The following is a 24,921-nucleotide window of genomic DNA, read 5'->3' on the forward strand; positions in this document are numbered from 1 at the left end:
ACCCCTCTCAAACTAGTCTTTACATTATGGTTTCTCTCTGCAAAATGAAGCCCATCCAAGAAAAATGAATCATCCTTTTTGAGTATCTATCCTTCTAAGTATATGTTGTTTCAGAGTGTATTAGAGAATAAGAAAATGAAGGGATAGTGTGATGCGTCGCACTTGGCATGGTGGTCGTTTGAAGTAGTTGGACATTTGAATTGCCTTGATTGAGAAAAGCAATATGAAATCAAAACCAGGCATTATCTACAAACAATTAAAGCCAAAATTGAATGAAAGAAGTTAAGAACAACATTTAAAGCTTAGAGGGCATCGGATTAAATTACTTACACCATACTGATAGATGCAGTGACGGTGTATCCGATGGTAGCCCCTAGTCCTCTACAAAAGCTACCATATTGAGCTAATCTACAAAGATGAATCATTATTCCTCCTGAGAAGAAAGGGAAAATCAAAAACCCCATTAGGATTCCAGACATTCAAGAGAGACCCACTTGGTTTATCAATGTTTTGAACTTGAATTTTGAAGGATTTGTTTAATTTCTCTAAAAAATTTCACCAAGAATAGACTGGTTTCAGGAACTTTTTTTTTTGTTTTTTCTTTTTGTTACCTAAATTGGCTTTCACCGTAATTTAACAGGGTCAGGAGACCTGTAACAATCGGCAAGTAGAACATATGTGAAACAAGTGATGACAGTGAAGAGTATGAGAGCAGCAGGTTCGGCTATCCAACCCAACTGAGTTACAACCCAAACTAGGGAGAGAACAATAGATCCAATAACAATACTAAATATGTGAGCACTTGCAATCATCAATGCCCCTTCATATCAAAACGAATCACAAGAAGTAAATATATTTAACTAATTTTCAAAAAGAATCTCAGAACTGTTTTAATATCTAGAAACAATTACCAGTCCTTTTTTCGTTGGTATTGGTTTTCTAATATTAATAGTCCTTATTTTTTTAATTTCTGATATTAGTTTTCTTTTTAACAACAAATTTTCTAAAGTTTCAGTTTATAGGAAGAAGACTATGAACATCACGTTTCTTATTTTATTGATGTAGACTAAGGGCAAGTACAAATTGACAGTTTTCTAAAGTTCAAGTACTCCAGTCACACGTTACCAACTTGACACTACCACAACTTCAAGCCACTGAATTGAAATTTTCCCTATAAAAGAAAATAAGTAAATGCACCTACCTGATTCCTGCGTCTCTCGACTCTCCCGAAAAGCGCGAACGGGCCTTAATAAAAAGTCGGGCGAAAAGGGTTATCGTCACGAAAAGCAAGGGTATCTGGCCGTGTTCAAAGTTACTCTGGAAGCGATTCATGAGAATATTTGATCAGAGATAACTATGAAATCTTTCAGAGAGGTTCGAACTTCGAACTAGTATTCCACAATTAGGTTTTTTTCGAGTACAAATATCGGGGGAGAAATTGGAGAATTATTTTTGGTGAAGAATGAACAAATGAGAAATTGAAGGAAAGGAAAATACTGCTTCGCGCCGGAAGAAGCTTGAATCTTTCACCTTCTGGTATCGCATTCTACGGTTTTTAGTTAAATACGTCTTTTGTTGTTACGGGAAAGGCAATGGCACAACGGCACAACCAACACCATTTATGCTTAGTGCATATAACATTGGCACCGCTTTGGGTCGTTCGATCTAATACACCTGATCCAACCACCTGATACCCGGCGTTTTATTGGCAAACAATTATCCAGTGATCAAATTCCTTTTGGCTATTTAAAAATTGTTAATGAAATTCATGCAACTTGGTGGAGTTTCCGGCATGAACTTACCGATTCGTTCTTTACTTGTCTCTGCAATCAAGAACTCCACAAGCCAGAAATCTCTTTCAAATGGGAAGTCTGTCCATGGGCAGATCATCAAATTGGGATTCTTACCAGAAATCCAACTATTCAATCATCTTTTGAATCTGTATTCCAAGTGCTCAGATTTCGTATCTGCTCAGAAAATCTTCGATGAAATGCCTGAGAGAAATCTGATATCTTTTTCCATCTTTATCTCTGGATATTCCCAATCTGATGCACCTCAGTTGGCCTTGAATCTCGTACCGCATTTGCAGGAACACAGGCATAGCTTGAACCAATTTGTCTTTTCAAGCTTGATTTTGGCGTGTTCAAAACTGAAACGAGTTAACGAAGGAAAGCAAATCCATGCTCAGGTGATAGTCTCTGATTTTGAAGCAGACCCATTCGTGAAAACCTCTCTGGTTGATATGTATTCGAAGTTTGATGACCTCGAGTGTGCAGTTTCTGTTTTCAATTCAAATCCAATATGTGATCCGGTATTGTATAATTCTATGATTTCTGGATTTGTGACATCCTGCGCTTATGAAGAATCACTCGAATTGTTTTCAGAGGCACGACGTCATATTGATTTAAGGCCTACAGAGTTTACATTTGGAAGTATAATTAACGCATGCTCCAATTTGAAAAGAGAGGTAGGTGAGCAGATCCATGGATTTACCATAAAGATCGGATTGGATTTCAACTGTTTTGTTGGGACTTCTCTCATAGACATGTACGGTAAACTGGGTGATATGGAAAGTTCGAAAAAGATTTTCCACGGCATTACATCCGTCGACCTTGCTTTGTATAATTCAATGATTGTTGGGTTTTCTAATAATGATCTCCATGAAACTGCATTGGAGTTCTTCAACAAATTGACGTTAGAATGCTTTAGTCCTGATGGCCGTACTTTTTCTAGTGCTCTTAAAGCTTGTGGCGGCTTGAAGTGTTTACCTTTGGGGCGAGAAATCCATGCAGTCATCCTAAAATCCGAGTTTTGGGAAGATTTAATCATCAATACTGCTTTGATTGACATGTATGTGAAATGTGGGTGCTTGGGGCTAAGTTGTAGGCTGTTTGACTCAATGCCTGAAAGAAATACTGTTTCATACAATTCCATGATTTTAGGACAGGGGCAAGCTGGTAACTTTGACAAAGCAAAGATGCTATTCATTGATATGAATCAACAGGGTATACGTCCCAACCATGCCACATTTGTTGTGTTGATGAATTCATGCCCAGGGCACCACTGGAGTATCTATGCTCATGCAGTTAAGTGGAGTTTTGGATTGGATTTGACAGTACAAAATACATTTTTGGATGGTCTAATCAAGGCGGGTGCAGTTTCTGAAGCACAATGGTTTTTCAATAAGATGCATGAAAGGGATGTTGTTTCCTGGACTACAATTTTATCTGGTTTGTCTCAGTTAGGTTTGGATTTTGATGCATTGGTGCTCTTTAAGGAGATGCAAGTAGAAAGGGTCTGCCCTAATAGCTTCACTTTTTCGAGTGTTTTAAAGGCCTGTGGGAGTCTAGCTGATTTGGAACAAGGGAGATGTATCCATGGATGTAATATAAAGCATGGGATTGTAGATAATTTCACAAATAGCTCTCTTTTAGACATGTATGCTAGATGTGGATCCTTGGAGGCAAGCTGTAAAATATTTGAGGAATTACCAAAAACAGATATAGTTTCATGGAACACTATGATCACAGCATGTGCCCAACATGGAAATGGCTTAGAAGCTCTAAAGCTTTTGGAAATGATGGAGATGCATGGAGTTGAACCAAACCAAACAACTTTTACCTCTTTGTTATCTGCTTGTAGCCATTGTGGTCTAGTAGATGAGGGAATTAATGTTTTTGAATCAATAATCTGTAAGCATGGTATGGTACCCACCATGGAGCACTATGCATGCATGGTTGATATGCTTGGTAGGGCTGGGATGCTGGAGAAGGCTAAATGCTTGATTGATAACATGCCATATGAACCTGATGCACTAATTTGGAGGACACTCTTAGCTTCTTGTAAGCTTCATGGTAATGGCAATTATGCGCAGCTCGCAAAAGACTGCATTTTGCATGTAGAAGTTAAAGACCGCCCATCTCTCATTTTAATGTCTAATATTTATTCTGAGCTGGGCAAGTGGGATGATGTAGAAAGAATAAGAAGGAGAATAAGAGATGAAAGTTGTGGAAAGATACCTGGAGTCAGTTGGGTGCAGATAAAAGGGGGTTAAGAGGCTCATGATTTATTATATTCTTCCCTCAACCACATTAAGTTTTCCTGGTAAAGAAAAGAGGGCGAGAAATCTAGAAATGGAAAATACAACCAGCAGTTAAAATCATCATGGGTTGGAACACTGCTCCTCTTTTCCCACAAGCAAAACAGTATCAAACTCCACATTCATTGTCTAATCCCTTTGGGGCAGTTTGTAGGCTTGTAGCTAGTTATATCAGGATGGGAATACTCTAAACCAAATCTTCCATGTCAACCAATTAATCATGGCTTCAGTACATCTACACATGTATTTTGGTAATTACAAATAGAGCAGATGACTAAGAAATTGACCATGCGTAAGGGCGTATTACCTGTGCATGTGTACAAGGATATCATGATCCAGAAGTTTCCTATTCCCTTTCCAGGTTCCTGCAGAAGATTCAATCGCCTAGATTAATTGGTTCCTACTTCCCACAACATTTGACCAGTGATATTCAGAAAGGTATCCATGAGTTTATCAGTCTCAGTTGGTCTGGCTGCTGCTATTGGTGGGCCTATTTATAGCCAAAGGACTTGGTTTGTTTCATTTCTGTCTCGTATTCATTCAGAATTTAAGCAAGCAATTGACTGCCTCAACCATTGTATTGTGAGCCCCAACCTATTTGGGGGGCTTGGGGGTACCCCACAAGTCTTCAAGCATGATTCTATTAAGAATGCAGTTGCTCTAATCAGGTGAAAGTCCCCTGGAACTCTCTATTAGCAAGGAAATCTTTTTAACTATTAGCAAGTGAGATTCTTTATTATGCAAATGTTTATGCCCTAGCCAGTTTTTCTGTCTAATCTTTTCTTTTTGAAATTAGCAAGTATAATTCTTAAATCAGAAATTGAAATGTTCAGTCTTTTTAATTAATTTTTTGTTCCTCTGAAATTTTGGGCCAATGATTGATGAACACTCCAGGCTGCCATGGCTTACTGAGAGTTCACTTTATCATGCGTAAGTGTTTTAGACAAAGGACATGTTTGGTTTGCTACCATGAGCCTCATTTTTTAAATTTGAGCCTAGATATTGTTTGGTTGTCTATTTCTTGCTTTGGTCCTCGTTCTTTTTAGAATGAGTAATGGGTCCATACCAAAAAATTAATGCAGTCCCGACACAAAATAATTGTGCCTCAGGAAAAATTTTTGATTCTCATTCTTCCCTGGCTATTCTCTTGTCTTCAAAGTTCAAGCTAGGGCTCACGGAAGCAATCTCTGCTCTCTGCTCTTTCTTTCTCAAATCACCACAACTTGGTTCTCTCCACAAACTCACTTTCTCCTTGTGTTCCCCTCTCTGTAACATTCTCTCCCTGCTCATATCTTAACCGTTGTTTTGCATCTCTTTTTCCTTATTTTGGTTCTAATTTATTTTTCTCTTCTGGTATCTAACTCCATTGTGGCTGTGTTTTGCTGTGTCCAATTTGCAGGTTTGTAACTCTGCACCATCTCCAAAATCTCCTCCTTAGATGTTTGTAAGTTCCTGCTCCTCATTGCCCAATGTGTCAAATTTGATTACTTTTTGGATGATCTGTGAATTTTTGAAATTTTATGCATGCTCTCCACTTTGTTAACTACCTATAATTGATTAAGACTTGGAGCATTTTAGTCACAGTTCCTGTTTAGTAGAACTCCAGAGATTTGAAATACTGGTTGGAGGTTTTGTTAGTATTACTCCTCTCGTGATTTTTCCCCTAGTTCATCTGAAATTCTATTTATATCTAATATCTCTTTACTAATAACTTGTTTAACAATAGCCTTGGTATGCTAGGCAGTTGTAGCAGAGATCATTGAATTTCATTCAATATTTTATTAGAAAAATGTATTATTGGTCATTAGACACTGTCTAGAATTGTTTGCTGAAATACCTTGCTAATTAGTGGCATCTGGCGGCAATTTTGCCTAATTACAGGTTTTTTACCAGGGCTATGATATTGACTGGTTACCTAAAAGCCCATGTGGCATATTGGGAGGCTGGCCATCTCGTTACTGTTAGTTCTGCTACCTCTGATCATAACCTTACTTTAGATCGGTAAGTCGAGTGCGAAAAATCACCTGAAAATAAATACAATTCTGTTACAATTGTTAATGGCCAGCATTTTATCCTCTTACAAGCACTAAAATCCCTAAACAATGGCAGTAGAGGGATTCTTGCTAACTAATGATGACTGAAATATGGAGAAGATCAAACTCTCCCAGTAATTTGAGCTAAATTGCACTGCTATATATTTCAAGAATATTTAAAAGAATGAATTGAAAACTAATCAGATTTATGCCCCAACCAAATAATAAATAAAAAATCAACTAGAATTTTTGCCCTCTGCTTTGGTAGATTAAGCTTTGGAACTTTTTTTTTTGGTAGACTGGATTTGGAGTTTGTATTTGTAATTCAATAGTTAATAGGACTATAATCTTCAGCCCAACATTTTTACTCACATCAGCATATGAGATCAATTGATGTTTTGTGCAATTAGGTGTATGTTATGTTGAAACGAAATCAACTTGCACTGTGTAAAGACTGCTGGGACAGACCAACAGAAAGCAGTTAATTAGTTTTACAAGAGGAGGCCACATCAGCACAACTAATCGTCCACTTGCAACATCTGTAGCAGAAAGGGATTAAAGAATGTAAACAGTAGAAGTAGTGAAGCACAAAGAGAAATAAGACATGAATCTTTCGGCATTAATCTCTCTCTCTCTCTTTCCTTCCAACGAGTTCAGGAGGTTGGCTCCCTCGAAGAGCCCTGAGTTAGGCAGGTTCCTAACAAGTTGGCATCAGAGCAAGCATGACCAACACAAGAACCATGTTTGTAGACATCCGAGTGAATTAGATGGAGGTAGAGATCCATCGAATGTCACCAGATCTTAAAGAAATGAAGGAAAGTTTCACTGCTCTCCTCAATCGACTGGAGCAATTGGCAGCGAACAACGACAGAGGAAGCCAAGAAGAGCGCAACAATGAAAACAACCGCAGAATAGGGCCGGCGGCAACGGGAGTAGCCAAAACCGACTTCCCCATCTTCTTAGGTGGCAACCCAACTCCCTGGATTCTCAGAGCTGAGCGGTACTTTGATTACCATGAAACACCTCGACAAGATAGGGTGGCTCTGGCTTCTGCGCATCTTGAAGGGGAAGCTATCCTCTGGTTTCAATTGTTGGATTGAAGTCTTTGTATGTACGAGTATTCGGCTGATAAGAGTTCTTATTATCCTATACTTAAGTTTTAGTTGTCATGTACTGGGCCTATGTTAATGGGCCTAATCCTGTTTAATGTTTTAAGTTGTCTGGGTGTCCCATCACTAATCAGGGGCATTCCAGTAACTTCCTGTATCATTGTACTATATCATAATATAAATAATAGTACTGTCGACTGAGCAGTTCAGTTCGACATTCACTGTATTTCAGAGGTTCTCTTCTCTTCTTTGCTCCTTCGAGTACAATTCCTAAGATTACATCAATGGTACCGACGGGGGCACCCTCGTCAAACTTGGGCAGACTTCACCGACGCCATGACTATCCGTTTTGGATCGTCTAGGTTCGAAGATCACGATGAGAGTTTGGCAAAGCTGCGGCAGGTGGAATCGGTTAAAGACTACTAGATGGAGTTCGAGAAGCTGGCCATGAGAGTCCAAGGGTGGATGGAGAAGTTGGTTGGAAGCTTCATTGGCAGCCTAAAAGAAGAACTGCGATTGGAAGTGAAGGCGATGCAGCCCACTTTGGTCATAAATGCGGCAGCACTAGCAAGACTCTATGAAGATAAGTTCGCTCGAGCAAGAAAGGTGTAGCGGCCATGGGGTTCAGCAACCAGGACGGCAGCACCAGACAAGGAGGAAGGAATACTAGGCCCAGGCCCATCAATTCCCTTCAAACGGCTGACCTGGGCAGAGATGCAAGCCCATAGAGACAAAGGACTCAGCTACAACTACGAAGAGAAATTCGGGCTGGGCCATCGGTGCAAGAAACAACAAAAAGTATTTCTCCTTCAAATGGATGCCAAAGAGGAAGACGACCTCACCGGTTGCGGGGAATCTGACCCAAGGTGGGAAATACAACCCAATGGGACACCTGAAATATCTCTACAATCCCTTACAGGACTTGCGTCCCCTCAAACAATGAGAGTTGTCGGGCTAATCCAAGGACGCCGAGTGTTAATCCTCATAGACAGTGGCAGTTCCCTTAACTTCATAACTCAAGTCTTGGTGGATAAAATGGGACTCCCGGTTCAACCAACAATGGCTTTTATGATTCATGTGGCCAACGGTAATAGCCTATCTTGCAATAGCATATGCATGGGCTTACCACTAAAGGTTCAGGGTCACCAGTTTTTGGTGGACCTATATCCTCTTCATCTCAATGGAGCGGATGTGGTGCTAGGCATTCAATGATTAAGACAGGTAGGCCCCGTGATCTGTGACTGGGTCCGTCTCACCATGGACTTCACATCAGGGAACCCTACAATCCATCTACAAGGGCAAACATGCAAGGGTCCAAGGCCCATCTGTCTTGCAACATTAACAAAGCAAATGGGAGATCCGGATTAGCTCATATTCATGCACATGGACTCAAATTGGACCAGCCCATCTTTAGCTAACAGCAGCCCAAATGGGTCTGGAGACTTCCAAAGTCGCCTACAACAACTCCTTCAGCAATATGGTAGCATGTTCAAAGAACCCAAGAACTTCCACCACGTCGGGAGCATGACCATTGCATCCCTCTCATGCCAAGAGCCGCCCCAACCAATGTAAGTCCTTACCGATACCCTTTCAAAAATTTGAAATCGAGAAGCAAGTTCAAGATATGCTTAAGCAAGGAATAATACAACCCAGCCACAACCCGTTCGCTTCACCGGTATTATTAGTCAAAAAGAAGGATAGGAGGTGGCGATTTTGTATTGATTACAGGGCCCTTATCACCATTAAGGACGGATTTCCAATACCAGTCATTGATGAGCTGCTTGATGAACTCAGTCAAGCCACCATATTATCAAAATTAGATTTACGAGCTAGGTATCATCAAATAAGGGTACATAGGGAGAGATGTAAATCAGTCCTCTAAAATCAAGATTAAACTTAGTGATTAGCAGAATAGAACAAATCTGAATAACTGTATAAGAGAGGAAGATGGCGAAGAGAAGAGGTAAGAGAAGAAGAAGTCGAGTTAATCACCCTTCTCCTCTAACCCTATTTTATTAATCTCTAAAAAATTGATGATGACAAGTATACCCTTAAGTGGGTGGCCAGCTTGGCAGTTACATAAAGAAAATAAAATAAGAACAAATAATAGGCCCATTAAGTGAGGCCCATCAACATAAAATAAAGGATATCACACGAAAGGCTGTTAGGGCCCATTCGGCCCAGTCTCTTTACACTCCCCCTCAAGCTAAGCATAGATGTCAATCATGCCCAGCTTGCTTATATAGTGTGTCAATTTCCCCCTGGGAACTCCCTTGGTCAAGATATCAGCCAATTGCTCTTCTGATGTGATAAATGGTAAACAAACTTCTCCTGAAGAGACTCTTTCCCTTATGAAATGCCTATCAACCTCAATGTGCTTAGTTCTGTCATGTTGAACAGGATTATGTACAATGTTGATAGCAACTTGGTTGTCACAATAGAGCGTCATTGGTTTCTCATAATCCACCCCCAATTCCTCTAGAAGGGATCGTAGCCATAGTAATTCTGATACACCATGAGCCATTGCCCTATATTCTGCTTTAGCTGAGGATCTAGCAATTACTGATTGTTTCCTACTCCTCCAAGACACAATATTCCCAGCAACCGGAGTACAATAACCTGAGGTGGATCTCCTGTCATCAATACATCCTGCCCAATCTGCATCAGTAAAGGCTTCCAGCTTCATGTGACCATGCTTAGCAAATAGAATACCTTTCCCTGGAGTACCTTTCAAGTAGCACAAAACCCTTTTTGCAGCAACTAGATGAGTATCTCTGGGAGAATGCATAAACTGACTGATAACACTAACTGCATAGGAAATATCTGGCCGAGTCATGCAAAGGTATAGCAGCTTCCCAAGCAGTCTCTGAAACACTCCCTTACCAGACAAAAGTTCACCATCTGTGGCAGAAAGCTTATGATTAGGATCAATGGGAATGGAGATGGGTTTAGCTTCAAGTTTACCGGTTTCAGCAAAAAGATCAAGGACATATTTGCGCTGAGATATGAATATACCATCCTTAGATCGAGCAACTTCAATGCCCAGGAAATACCGAAGATCTCCCAAATCTTTGATTTCAAATTCAGATTTGAGAAATGCTTTTAGTTTACTGGCCTCTTCAATGTCATTACCCGTGACCACAATATCATCAACATAAACAATCAAGAAGGTCACCAGAGAGTCATTTCTCTTCAAGAACAGTGTATGATCAGATTGCATTTGAATGTAGCCAAAAGAGACAAGAGCAGCCCGAAATTTCTCAAACCAAGCCCGAGGAGATTGTTTGAAATCATAAATAGATTTGTGTAGTTTACACACCTTGCCTTTCATTTCTTTCCCATACACTCCTGGAGGTAGAGACATATAGACCTCTTCATGCAGTTTTCCATTCAAGAAGGCATTTTTAACATCGAATTGGTGTAAGGGCCAGTCAAAAGTAGCTGCTAGAGAAAGTAAAACCCTGACTGAAGTCATCTTAGCTACAGGAGCAAATGTCTCAAGATAGTCAATACTATACATTTGGGTGTAACCCTTAGCAACGAACTGAGCCTTAAACCTCTCAACAAAGCCATCAGAGTGATATTTAATAGTAAACACCCATTTACAACCCACTGGTTCCTTCCCTTCCGATAAGTCCACAATATCCTAGGTATGATTCTTATGCAATGCATCAAGTTCGGTCATCATAGCTTCCCTCCGTTCAGCTTGAGATAAAGCTTTCGGTACAGACCTGGGTATCACATGGGAAGAAACAGAGGCAAGAAAAGAGTAGTAGGAAGGGGAGAGAAGGTTGTAAGATAAGTGTCGATACAATGGGTTGTACACTTCCACTTGCCCTTGCGAAGAGCAATAGGAAGGTCAAGGTCTGGAACAGTCTGAGATGGGTCAGTAGAGGGCTGACTGTTTCCTCAGGAATGATGGGAGTGGCAAGATGCTCTTCTGAAGGAGTGGAAACAACCTGCACATGTCTGAATATCTGCCTTTGGTACCCACCTTTGGAGAGCAGGAGCAGAAGCAAGAGGGGGAGCAAAGACATCAGGGGTAGGTCCAGTGGAAGAGGTGGACACCTCATGATCGGACTCACAAGGGATGGGAAGAGGAATAGCTGGAGACATAGCAAAGTACTCATCAGATTTCTCCTCCTCAGGAGGAATACTAAAGAAGGGAGTCAACTCTGCAAAGATGACATCTCGAGATACAAAGCGGGTTCCACGAACTGGATCAAAACAACAATAACCCTCCTGTGTGGAAGCATATCCCAGAAACACGCACTTATGAGCCTTAGGTTCAAACTTGTGCCTTTGGTGACTATGAATATGCACATAGCAAGTACACCCAAACACACGGAGAAGAAGAGAAAAGAGATCCTCATCCGGGAAGAGAAGACTAAAAGGGGTTTTAAAGCCATGACCCGGGAGGGCATACGGTTGATCAGAAATGTAGCAGTAAGAACAACATCTCCCCAAAACTTTATAGGAACACGGGATGCAAATAAGAGGGATCTGGCAACCTCAACCACATGCCTGTTCTTTCTTTTTGCCACTCTGTTTTGTTGTGGAGTGTAGGAACAAGAACTTTGATGAATAATCCAAAAGTTTCAAGATAGGTGGAGAGGGTTATCTCAAAATACTCCTTAGCGTTGGCAGAGCGGAATATTTTGATACGGGTATTAAACTGGGTGAGGATGAGTTCATGAAAATTTTTCACAATAGCTGGTACTTCATCCCTGGATTTCATGAGATAAATCCAAGTGTAACGTGAATAATCATCAATAGAAAGGATAAAGTACCTGTAACCCCCCATGATTGGCATGTGATATGGCCCCCACACATCAGAGTGAACAATATGGAAAGGAGAAAATGATCTTGTATTGCTAATTGAATAGGAATCTCTACAATGCTTTGCCAGCTCACATGATTTACAATGAAGACTCGATAAAGACACTCCTTTAAACATATCTAGGAATAGATGACTCAAAGCAGAAAAGGACAAGTGACCAAACCGAAAATGGCATAATAAAATTTTGTTAACAGACTCTGACACGACTGACTCTAAGGCAACTCCATGAGGTGGTCCCAAAGCTTGATCTGGTGTGTCCAGCAAGTATATTCCGTTCGCCTCATGGCCACTCCCAATCATCCTCCAAGACTGCAGGTCCTGAAAAACACAATGAATGGGAAAGAAAGTTATGTTGCAATTCATTGACTTTGTTAAGCTACTTACAGATAAGAGGTTTGTGTTAAGCTTAGGGACATGAAGAACAGAAGATAAGAACAGGGTGTCAGAGGTCTTTATATCACCTTTACCAGAGATGGGGACAAGGGACCCATCAGCAAGGTATATTTTCTCCTTCCCAGAGAGGAGGTGATATGAGCAAAACAGGTTAGATGGGCTGGTCATATAGTCTGATGCACCGGAATCAATAATCCAAGGGATTTTATGATTACCTAAAGCTGAAGCATGATTCGCAGAAGCACAAGTACCTGAGTGAGCAAAAGCCGATGATGTACTGTTGGAAGGGTGAGTTGAAGAAACCGTAGCTTCCAGGTGATTTAGGAGCCTCCCATACTCCTCAAAATCCAGCTTTATTGCAGCCAACTGCTCAATAGTTGATTTTTCGTCGCCTTCCTTACTTCCCCCTTCAGGCACTGTAGCAGCATTAGCAGTCTTGGATTTTCCCACCTGACTGCCCTTCTTAGGGTTATTATTGTTCTTAAACCTATCAGGAAGAAGTTCAAGATGAAGCTTCCAACAGGTGTCCTTTGTATGCCGTGGTTTCTTGCAATATTCACACATCTGCTCTCTTTTCTCAATAGGGCCCTTCGGTTTCATTCTTGCATGTGCAAAATGTTCTGTAGATGGATTCTGCAACTGCACCTGCCGCCTACTCTCCTCACTATTTATCATAGCGTATGCCTGTGAAAGAGTAACCTCATCCCTGGCCAAAATGTTTTGTCTGATAATATCAAACTCAGGGTTGAGTCCAGTGAGAAACTCAAACACCCTATTTCTCTCCACTAGCTTTCTATACATTTCAGCATCCTTTTTACTCTCCCACACCACTGTCTCCATAACATCAATTTCCTGCCATAGGGATTTTAGTATAGAGTAGTAGATTGCCACACTCTTCTCCCCCTGTCTTAGCCGAAGACATCTAGAGATAGTGCTGGCTTATATGGGGTTGCATAGAGTTGACTAACCATCCTATAACAGTATAGTTCTCTTGCATCCATCTTTCAAATTTAGGGTCTGTCTCTTCGGGTTTCACCTTGTTGCCTGTGAGATACCTGAGTTTTCCTCTACTACAAACATAGATTTTTATAGACTGTGCCCGAGCAAGATAGTTCATCCCATCTAGTTTAATTGTGGTAACACCAGTCAAAACGGAATCTACTGAAGCAGGTCCAGAAACTGGCACCTACTTGAACTCACTTCCGTATGCCTCCATTAATCAAACGGAAATCAAAGAACAGAAAATTTTGACTATATAAACTTACTTGAAGTTAAAGCAGAACTTGGGTGCTTGAAAAATTAGGGTTTTGCTCCATCCAACAGATGGGAGGAAGAGAGAAGACACTGCCGCGCCCAGCAGACTAACCCAAACTCTTCCAAACCTGAACCACCCTCCTTTAGCAGTCACAAGACACCTTCCAAGCACAAAGCGCCACACCCAAGCTTCACCTTTCCTAGTAACCTCGAAAATCTCTAGTCGGCTAGGGTTTTGGGCAGCAGCAAAACAGCATCACTTCTTGGCAAAATCTGGCCAGAACTAAACTCTCCAAACCCTTCTACCAACTAGGCAAGTGATTCTCTATAGTATAGAGAACCTATCTCTCCATACACTCTTGATTTTAGAGTGTACAGGAACTACAAGTTGATAAAAGTCAAGGAATGAAAGCCACAAGGATCTATTGCTACCCCAAGCACTATGCTTAAATTTGATCCTCTCATACTTATCCATGGTTCAAAATGTCCAGAAATTTCCTAATATTTCCACAACATATTTCTATTTCCAGGGGTACCAACACAGAATAAAACTGGGATCAACATATTCCTCATTGAAAAGTACTGCACTATGTGATTACAAGAGATGGTAGCATAACATAAGTTGGTAATAATATTGTAGATATGTGGAGTAAAGGTACTATTCCCCACCAAATGGTCATGATTACCACTTTGAAGCAATCTTGAAAATTGATTTCTTTTCAAACATGAAGTGAAATCTTAGTTTTTGTTTGTGTAGTAGATTATTTGGTTGATCTATTAGAAACATTTGCATTTTCTATGAGTTTAAATTTTCTTGAACTCAATCATGTAGTTTACAAGACAACTTTGCAATGTATTGTTTTGTCTATTAACCTTAGTTTCTTAAATTTATTTAATAGTTGGGAACAAGAAAGTAATTTAAAAAGCTATACATGTGCTTCTTTTTGTTATTTCATGAAATATCATTCTATATTTTCACATATTTCACAATGTTTCCACCATATCAATGAATTTTACATTATTAAACCTTGCACTCATCCATGCTACTACTTTTTGAGGCCTTCTGTCACTTATAGACAGGCCATCAATAAATTCCTACTCTCTTCACTAGATCCCCTATCATTGCTTCCTAACAAGTGGCCTAAGCATTTGATTCAGCCCACCTTCCTTCAGTTTACATACTGAGTTTGCAAGTTCTACTCTAACAGAGGTAAAGATTGAGTTCAAAACCATTAGACCTTGAGTCCCTACAATAGGATCAAACTTGCCTAGCTGAAACGAAATTGAGTTTATTGGCCCTTCCAGATCCAAACACAATGTATTTATATCCTATGATGTTTACAAATTGAAACTAATATAGAGATGCACCCACATGGAGTAATGCACAAGATGGCACAACTTAATCAAATTTCATTTTCACTTTTCCTTTTCTGTTTGGGGGAGGGGATTGAAATAATGGATAAAGGCATTCTATCAAAATTAACAACATTTTCCTTAGGCTCAGTTTGGAAAGAGTACAAATACAAAAATGTACAGTACAAATACATAAAAAATAATACAAAACACAAGATTTTGCACTCTACATATTTGTATTTGTACTCTTTCCAAACTGAGCCTTAGTGTCAAAATTAAAGACTTTACCACCTTAGAAAGCTCTCAGATGCAGAAATTTCTCTTATACTTAAAACATAAGGAGACTTTTTTAAAAAATTAATTAATTAATGGTGACAGTGAAATTTTTCAGCTTGAAATTAGGTTCAACTACTTTCTAATGGCATACCAAATCGACCATTATAAAATTATGAGAATGATATGCATGTAGGGTTTTCTTCGGTTAATACGTTCTGTTGTCCCCTTAGGAACATAAAAAAAAGAAATCTCTCTCTCTATCAACACTAAGAGCTAATTAATACAAAGTACTGTTCTATTGATTGTATTCATTGATTACTTACAAAATGATAATTCTATGCATCTATACAACTACCTGACTTATGTAATTACAAACTAATTATGAAAAAAAGTGATGCAACTGTTTTTCTCCATCATCCGAAAGAACAAGAAAAGTATGCAGGAGTTTAAAAGAGTAATGTATGATGTATGGAATTTAATAAATATTATGAATGGCTAGTATAATCCTATTTCCAGAGTGTGGAAGAAGTTTTGATAGCATAGCTGCATAAAACAAGCCCAAAAAGGAACAAGAACCAAGTAGAAGAAAAATCCATCCCCAGCATACATTTTCTTTTGAACCAAAGGACTGAGATGAAGCTGAAACCCTGAAATGCCATTCTCCTTCACCATTGCTTTTTGATTCTCCATCTCCCCTTTTGGGTGATAAAGAGGTCATGATGCCACGAGGAGGACTTAGTACGGCAATATGGCCAAACTACAACAAGAAATATGAAAAAAAAAAAAAAAAGAGAAACAAGTAAAGGTAAATAAGAAAGAAGATTCTAAGGGAAACAGAAGCGCAGAGCAGAAGATTAATCCCGCATTGCTATTCTTTGCAATGGGATTATAGAAGCAGTAGCAGTTAGCTCCATCTCAAATTGGGGCAAAACATAAGCTAAGAAGCAAAGAAAAGGATAAAAAAAAAAAAAAGAAGCAAGAATCTCGCAATGACTTTTAAACTTTACGGGCATTCAAATGATTGAAACCCAGGTTTTCACCCAAAAAACTTGAAAAAAGGAAGAGAAACGAAAAGATAAACAAGGAAGAAAGAAACTTAAGCGCAAGATAAGAAACAAAATAAAATAAAGAGCAAATCCACCTCAGAATTCAGATTTGAACTGCATACCTACAACAATTCAAATTTATGAACAGCTACACCTATAACACCCATACCCGCCCGTGAATTGGCATCAATTCCGAGCTGGCACCTACCCCAACTGTACGGTGGAACTACGATTTCAGAGGTGAATTGAACGGTAAAAACCCCAAAATGATATTTCCTTCCTTATTTCTCAAAGCAGAAACTCGAGTAATCATTCAAGCAATGCCATGATTGCTTAATGTAAAGAACTCCTAAAAGTTCTTCTTCATCATCATCATCATCTTCTTCTTCTCTGTTTGTATTCTTTCTTCTTCGTGCTCTGTATTTTCCGTGCCTATATGTGCATGAAATGGCGCTGGACTCCGTTTTCCGGAGCCTGGTCTGTGATCTAGGCAGGCCGAAGGACGAGCTGAGATACGGAACCGGACCATTAGCGGTTCGCTCGATGAGTCGAGCTAAGGTTGGACCGAGCAGAAAAAGGTTCCATCTTCCATGTCACCTAACACGTGTGGAAGTGTAAAATTCATGTCCGAGATGGGGTTCTCGAGACTCATTTCTCCTCTCTCTCTTCCTTCCCCAAATCCCCGCTAAACCCTAGTGCGGCGGCATTTCATTCCGACACTCCGGCGAAAGAGATAACCTCCTACTCTATTACCTGAGCTGTAAGACACAGAAGTTGCGAAATGGCCACCGAACAAAAAGGCGAGGCGGAGGAGCAACAAACGACAAAGCTGCCACCGACGGATTGGAAGGGGAAGGTGGAAGAGCAGTATCGAAAGATCAGAGAGCACGCAGAGACGTACCCGTACGTATGGGCTTCGTATATTGTCGTATACGGTGGTCTCGCTGTTTGGACGACCTACAGATGGAGAAAGCTCCGCAAGACTGAGGACAGAGTTCGAACCCTTCAAGGGAGACTTCGAAAGCTCGTTGAAGCCGAAGAATCAGCAAATGCGTCTACTTCTGCGTCTGTGTCCGTCGAGAAGGAAACGCTCGGTAAAGCGCAGAAATAGTTGGAGGGTTTCTGCTCGAAGTCTGCTTTTATACTGCTTTTGATTATTTATTTTGATGTTTTTTTTTTGGCGGAATAGGTAGGAAAGATACGCAGTTTTTTTTCTTTCTTTCTTTCCAAGATTTTTTTAATGATTTTGTAAGATTCAGCTGGATTTTTTTCCATGGTTCTGCAACTTTTATTTATTTTATTTTTTTATAATTAATAATCAAAATATCAGATTTAGTGTAAAGGGTCATGGAAAACTTTGAGAGGCTGAAAAGAGGTGTAGCATAACATGTTTTTCTCTTGAAATAGTTAGAATTGAAATTGCAACTCATAATGGTAAGTTTAGAATTTGTTCCTTTTCTGATGTATTGAGCTAGTTTTAGAGGTTGACACCTACAATTCAATGGACTATTCTTCAATGAACTAGATGTTTTCGTATTCAATTAAGTGCACCAAGAAGGTAGTGATGTTAAACTTTCAATCGGTCCATGTTTGGTTCTTTAACTAGATATTTTAACTTTGGGTGATGAAGATTAATGACGTATTGCTCTAGATCTAATCCTCTAAAGAGTCTTTTTCATGTTTTTTTTTTTTTTTGTTTTCTTTTTTTTTTTTCAAATGGCCACACTGGCATATTGAGACTTATCACATTAGTTGAGAAGTTCTCATGTTGACAGGTCTACATTACTTTAGTTGCTTGTCAAGCTTAACATAGATAAATCTTTCAAACACCTCCCTCTCAAATGTACAAGAATCCCATTTGACAATTTCAAAGAAATAAATCTTTTCTCTGTTTAATTTACTTATTACCTTTGTGAAGCCTTGGTTTAAAATGTTATGTTATCTTGACTCTTACAGAAGTTCTGGTGATTGAGGAATCAAATACGCCTCTTTCTTCAGTTACATTTTTTAGTTATAAATGACTTGGTGAATGTGGATTTTGAGTATTCCTTTTCACATGTAGCATCTCAACTCTCAAGCTAGTATTTTGAACATGTTGGAGATGTCAAGATGTGCCTGAACACATTTGACAAATGAGAATGTGCCTGGCTTTATATGAAATGTACATAAAGACATGTTATGATACCCAGACATGGATATTAACACTAACACAGATATGAGAAATGGGGATACACCTCTCTATTTCCTAAAGTCCCGGACATGGATACGAGGTTATGGTATTCCATATGATATGGATCATGGTTGAAAGAATTGGGGATTTGCCTCTCCATTTCCTAAAATCTTGGACATGCTTTTGTATCTAGTTGTTCTGGCAAGACTTATGTCTTGCCAAATTAATTACACATGCAGATTTCCATCTTATGATTTGTCCAAACATATCAATTTATATAGCTTAAAAGTGTTAATACTATAGAGTATATCCAGTAGTGTTCAGGCAATATCTGATGTTGTATTAGGTACTTATCCCGTCTAACACTGGTATGCTAGGCATGTATAGGTAACCATGTATCATATTGTACACAGTTTAGTTGTGATCCACCATATTTATTCTTTTTTCTGCATTTGGTAGAATACAAGGTGCAGAAGCACATACATATACAAATGCCTGCTTACATAAATATATGTATGTGTCTGCATGTGCATATCGATAGCCTTATCTGGGTTTCTAGATTGGGGACTTGTCATGCCTAAAACCATGTCCATGTCAAAATTTAACACTAATGTCCATATGTATAGACCATATGTTTCAAGAAATTTCCTGAATGAGGGCTTGCTCAGGGTAGGTTTCCTGGAAGAAGCTTACCCACCAAGTATTTGATGTTCGTACAAAACCACATTTATATTACATTCTTGGGAACTAGTTAGGGAAATCTGCTTTAATGAAAACTTCAGTAAATTCCACATTTGATTCTGGCTGTTTCCACGGTAGGAGTGTTTTTGTTAAGCGACAGCTCTATACCCTTAGAAGTTTATTATCTATGGTGGATGGTGAGAAGCCTATTATTTTGTGCACTGGTAGAGATCCTCTCAAGTATTCTCTCTTTTTCTATTTAGTTCATACACATTCTCTTCTTCATTTTTTTTTTAATCTGTACCTTGTTTTCTATCATAATTTAAACGGCACCTTATCTCCTTAGAAAGTTGAATTGCCTAATTGAACAGGCAAAGATATTCTTTTTGCCTATGCTTGGTTAAAATTGAACACTACCAAGTGCAAACCCAACCACCATAATTAAAACCACACCTAAAAGCTCAATGTTTGAACCCAAAATAGCTCCTCAAAAAATCTTCCACTGTCACATGTCCCAAGCTTGACCTGCATATTCCCAAGCTGTGAAACAAACAATCTATTACCACCTCCACCACACTAGCATTCTCTGAAACCAGTCAATAAGTCTTTAATCATTTCCAAGAGATTAGTAAAGAGACGAGAGAGGATTTGTTGGAATGTATAGGCTGTGTTCTTGTGGGATTAGAAATCCTGAGAGAAGGCTCCGAATTGCATATAAAACTGAAACAATTATAGCAGCAATGCTCTTATTTAGAGTTTTCTGCCAGTCTGCCATGGTGATCGTCCCACAGAATGTAAAGTCTAATAACATCAAATGCTTAAAAGAAGAGGTGCCAAAATAACTGTTCCTCTAAAAGATTGGTTGTTCTATGGCCACAGTTGGCGGAACAGGTAAGGTGTTTATTACTCCAAGGAAGAGAATAATGATAATGATAAAGGTCTTGTGAGCCAGGAGGAGAGGTGCTTGGCTATTGAATCAAATATCTGCTCCTGATGAAAGGCTGAAACATGCACTTCTCTTTCAGCGTCAGTGGTGTTCTTCCATTTATGCACCTTGCAACAAACTGAACCGCAATGGCAACCTCTTTCTCGCTGTGCTTCTTTGAGATCCACACCAGGCAAACCAACCTATGATCAACGGTTCCTTCGGTAATCTCAATTCTACAAGTTCCATCACCTCTTCAATGAATATCTGTTAATCATTTGTCATTTTGATCAAGCATCAGCCTTTTGAATACTAGGACTAAAAATATGGCAAAAAGCAATAGGAACTCAAACCCACTGATGCTTATTAGTTATTATTGAAGAATTGACCTTATAAAACAACTTGGCTTCACCTATTATTTAGATCAACGGAGCATTAGTTCTCTTTTTTGTATTTTTAGCATTTCCTTTATAAAAAGTAATTCTCTTTTTTGTATTTTTTAGCATTTCCTTATTTAACTTATAACATCACAAGTCAACTTGTTTGATTGAGGAGTGCAATTCTAGTTGATTTTTAGAATGTTGGTTTTTATCTATATTTTTTATCCTGTGATCAAATGGATTAGTCAAACTAGCCGTCAATCAGGAATCTAGGTCCATTTACCACTAAATTGCTTGCATGTGTAAAACCATTGGCTTAAGCCAACAACATGGGGTCGGGAGAAAGATATTAATTCTCTCTTTTTTTTCTTCATTTTGGCATTCCACTTCTATCATTGATAAAAATAATTATTGTTTATCACATTTATTTTTAATTTGACAAATATATAATATTAGAGTTGTGTCTAATTTATCTAAAATAATTATATATTTTTTATAACTTTTTGTATTTCTATCTACTTTTTTAATAATATTTTTTACATTTACTTTTTATTTAATATTATTTAATTATGACGTTATATGTTGACTTATTTAACCTAGATAGTTGAATCATTGGCCCACCGTTGAGTTTAAATTTTATATTTCATTTCCATAATTAATCAAATAATTTTTAATTTTTATATTTTTTGTTTACTATGATAAATGTACAATATTAGAGATGTGCCTAATGTTTTTTTTTTTATTATTTTTTATGGGTTAACCCATGACCTAAAAAGTTGGACTCATGACCTGCCATGTAAACATGAAGATAATTTCAATATTTCATTGTTTCGATTGCTTTTAAATTTTATAATTTATTTGCATCGTTAATAAATAAATAAATAAATAAATAAATATATATATATATATATATATATATATAAATTATTTGTAAAAATTTTATTATTTAATTATGACATCATTGGATTATCCATTGGACTTGAAGGGTTGAAACTACTAACCCACCACCCATCTAGGAAAATGGTTTCACTTTAGGGTTGGTTTAAAAGCTTATATTCCATTTTCATTATAAACACAAATACTTCTTATTTATCATATTTGTTTTTGTTTGATATGAAAAACATATAATATTAGAGATGTGTTGAAATTTTTTTTGTAGACTTGTAGTAATTTCTTTTATATCTATTTTTTAGTTTTTATTTATTAACTCATGATAGCATAGGTTGACACATTTGACCCAAACAGTTGAACCGCTTTAGATTTTTAAAAACAAAATGGTTTTATTTCTAAGTTGGTTTTGAAAATATAGTTTTTTGTGTTATGATTTAATTAGTTGAATTTAAAAACGAGAAGCAAAAAGAGAACTTTTCCCATTTTAGGTTAGAATAAGGAGAAAAGTTCAATTGGATGCATTTGGTTAGCGTGTCAAATCTTCCTTTTAGAATGAATATATTGTCCAGCTTTTTTAATCTTCCTCTTTGTTCTGTTGTGTGCAATTGTCCAGCTTATCTGGACTTCAGCATTTAAGGTATTCTTTTTTTCGCTTTTTTATCCTCCTTTATTTTGGAAATGATAATTGATGAAAGTATTTTGTTGAGAGGAAAGTTCAAGGGCAAGGTTCAAAGTAAAATGATACATCTGATACTTATGAACGGGCATAATAACTCTTTTATCTTCTTTTCAAAATTAGGCATACTTATCCCTGAAAATGCCAAAACATCCCTTATCTTTGAGTATTGGAGAACTCCCAATGTGATATGATATGCTCTTATCAAAATTTTGAACCTTGTTTAAGGATAAGCCTTAGATAATTTAATCTCCTGCTGAAATTACCAATTGCATAATATCATAGCTTTGGTAGATGCATGATGCATCTCACCAAACTCCTTTACCCCCACTTTTTAAAATGAACGTTTTAAAAAGTCCAATTAATTATATGTCAAATATGGTTTAAATATGTGATTTGATGAAAGGGAACGTAATAGATTAAAAAATAATGTTTAAATTACATCTTGTTTCAAGAGATACCAAATTCAAGAGGAAAGATAAGGAAAGACATTTTAAATTTTTAATCAATAAGAAAATCCAGAAATTCAAAAATTCAAGAACTCATTCCCACTCTTATAATAATGTATGTATATATGTAAATATTAGTAATTAAGCACGTGCATTACACGTGAAAAAATTTTCTTCATATTAATTACTTGAACTTTATGCATATGGTAGTAAATGTGCACGTACATTTAAATTAACTTACATGTTTGTAGTAAATGTGCACGTACATTCCATGTGAAAATTTTAAATTATAATAACAAATTATTATTATTATAATTAAATGTTATATTAAATTTATGTCATAAATAAAAATAATTTTTATTTTAACAATAATTTTTATTTAATATGATGAATATATAAACATTAGAAATATTCCCAAATGTTTTTGAAAAATTTCTGTACTTTTTCATTTTTTGTGTTTCATATTTTTTTAAATATTTTTTATTCAATTATGACTTCATGAGTCTTTTGAAAAGTTGGATCATTGACCCACCATCTAAATAAGAAAATAGCTTCGCTTTTAAATCAATTTTAAATTATATATTTCATCTACATTATATAAATAATTTTTACTTATCACACTTAATTTTTGTTTGACATAATTACTATATATATATATATTCTTGTGATTATTTATATTTTTTTAATGATTTATTATTTAACTATCATATCATTGATTAATCCGTTTCACCCAAACCACTAACCCACCACTCAAAAAGGAAAATATTTTGATTTCTAGGTTGACATTAAATTTTGTATTATATTTTCAATATTGATAAAATTATTTCTGATGTGTAAAAATTATTTTTGTTCAATATAATGAATTTATAATATTAGAGATGTACACAATATTTTATTTTTATAAACATATAGCATTAGATATGTGTCCAAAATTTTCTCTATTTTTTATTTTTGTGATTCTTTGTATTTTCTATTTTTAAAATTTTATTATTTGACTATGACATCATTTCATTTCTAGTTTGACTTTAAATTTGGCATTCCATTTTCATGGTTAATAAAAGTACTTCTTGCATTACATACTTATTATTGTTTAGTATAATGAATATACAATATTAGAGATATCCCAATTCTTTTTTTTGTATTATATATTTTATTTATTTTAAATTTTTTATTATTTAATTATGGTATTGTTTATTAACCCATTTGAGCTCAAATGGTTGAATTGCTTATCCACCATTCAGAGGGAATAAAATGGTTTTGTTTTTAAAGTACTTTTCAAAATATTTATTTTTATATTATTAAAATTAATGTTATGGATTTAATTAATAGAATTTACTGATGAGAAAAATATATCTTAAATATAAGATTTAATGAAAGATTATATATGAGACTTAATGAGAAAGAATAAGAAAATAGTTTTATTTCCAATTGGTTTTAATTTTATATTCCATTTTCATCATTAATAAAAACATTTCTTATTTATCATACTCATTATTGTTTAATATGTCAAACATACGATGTTAAAAATGTTTCCATTTTTTTAAATTTCTATATTTTTTGCATTTTATCTATTTTAAATTTGAATTTTATTATTTAATTGTGACAACATGAATTGACTCATCTAGCCCATGGTTTAATTTCTTACTATCGCCTAGATGAAAACACTATTTTTTTCTAGGTAGATTTTCAAAATATAAGTTTTTATCTTATTGAAATTATTAATTTATTATGCATGGATTTAATTAATAGAATTTAATGATGAGAAGAAAAAAATGTTTTAGATTATATGATTTAATGAGGGTGAATGCAAGTTAATACCTTAAATGTTAAATTTAATGAGAGGGAATTGAATGCATTTAATATCTTAAAGTTAATTTTTAACTCATTTGATATCAATAACCAATTACCCTATTTGCCCTCATTTTATATCAGTAAATTTAAATATGAAGGAATAAATTTTGTCCTCAAAAAATTTCAAAAATATTCTAGAGGCTATTGGTGGATTTTAAAGTAGTATAGATGTATATATAGAGATGTAACTTGGGTGGGTTCAGGTTATGTTTTTGTATAATTTGAATGGCCCGGACCGAAGGCCCAAGCCCAAATAAATGTAGAAATTATAATGAACTTAGGCCAACCTGAGCTGCATCATATTATTATATTATATCTATCCTAAAGAATATATTAAATAACATATTTATTAAAAAAATATATAATTTATTAGAGATTCAAAAATTGGTAATTGGCATAGGCAAAGTGGGTGCAACTGGAGTTGGTCCGAGTTAGTATTCAACCCGGTCTAAGATGATTGGCCTTTTAAGAAAACACCCCAACTTTTCTCTTTCG

The 24,921-nt window shown here is 36.7% G+C and overlaps 3 protein-coding genes across 5 annotated transcripts; 2 read left to right on the forward strand and 1 right to left on the reverse strand.

Annotated features, from left to right (window-relative positions):
* Positions 1 to 1,203: 1,203 nt before the first annotated feature.
* On the forward strand, positions 1,204 to 7,467 carry LOC148872307 (pentatricopeptide repeat-containing protein At4g39530-like). Of its 3 annotated transcripts, XM_088972632.1 has the most exons (4): positions 1,204 to 4,767; positions 5,499 to 5,543; positions 5,981 to 6,100; positions 6,543 to 7,467. In XM_088972632.1, the coding sequence occupies exon 1, from the start codon at positions 1,760 to 1,762 to the stop codon at positions 4,052 to 4,054; it is 2,295 nt and encodes a 764-aa protein (XP_088828758.1). In that variant the 5' UTR covers positions 1,204 to 1,759; the 3' UTR covers positions 4,055 to 4,767; positions 5,499 to 5,543; positions 5,981 to 6,100; positions 6,543 to 7,467. The 3 variants fall into 3 exon arrangements, with proteins under 3 accessions (XP_088828758.1, XP_088828760.1, XP_088828759.1); XM_088972634.1 differs by lacking the exon at positions 5,981 to 6,100; XM_088972633.1 differs by lacking the exon at positions 6,543 to 7,467 and having other exon boundaries at positions 5,993 to 6,153.
* Positions 7,468 to 12,094: 4,627 nt separating this feature from the next.
* On the reverse strand, positions 12,095 to 15,974 carry LOC148872308 (uncharacterized). Its single transcript, XM_088972635.1, has 2 exons — positions 12,726 to 15,974; positions 12,095 to 12,399 (listed from the first exon to the last, which is right to left on the reverse strand). Exons 1-2 carry the CDS (start codon positions 13,312 to 13,314, stop codon positions 12,362 to 12,364), a joined length of 627 nt encoding a protein of 208 aa, XP_088828761.1. The 5' UTR covers positions 13,315 to 15,974; the 3' UTR covers positions 12,095 to 12,361.
* A 352-nt stretch (positions 15,975 to 16,326) lies between these two features.
* Positions 16,327 to 17,745, forward strand: LOC148872309 (uncharacterized). The gene has a single exon (XM_088972636.1). It carries the CDS (start codon positions 17,185 to 17,187, stop codon positions 17,512 to 17,514), a length of 330 nt encoding a protein of 109 aa, XP_088828762.1. The 5' UTR covers positions 16,327 to 17,184; the 3' UTR covers positions 17,515 to 17,745.
* The last annotated feature ends 7,176 nt before the right edge of the window (positions 17,746 to 24,921 follow it).

The sequence above is a fragment of the Nelumbo lutea genome, chromosome 2, assembly GCF_056320005.1.
Source record: "Nelumbo lutea isolate HS-2025 chromosome 2, American lotus-T2T, whole genome shotgun sequence".
In the NCBI taxonomy this organism is placed as follows: Eukaryota; Viridiplantae; Streptophyta; class Magnoliopsida; order Proteales; family Nelumbonaceae; genus Nelumbo; species Nelumbo lutea.

Coding starts and splice junctions, on each gene's coding strand:
- LOC148872307 (XM_088972632.1), top strand. CDS start 1,760: ATGAAATTCATGCAACTTGGTGGAGTTTCCGGCATGAACTTACCGATT.
- LOC148872308 (XM_088972635.1), bottom strand. CDS start 13,314: ATGGAGACAGTGGTGTGGGAGAGTAAAAAGGATGCTGAAATGTATAGA. Junction 12,400..12,725: donor ATCGGCTTTTGCTCACTCAG/GTACTTGTGCTT, acceptor TGTGTTTTTCAG/GACCTGCAGTCTTGGAGGAT.
- LOC148872309 (XM_088972636.1), top strand. CDS start 17,185: ATGGCCACCGAACAAAAAGGCGAGGCGGAGGAGCAACAAACGACAAAG.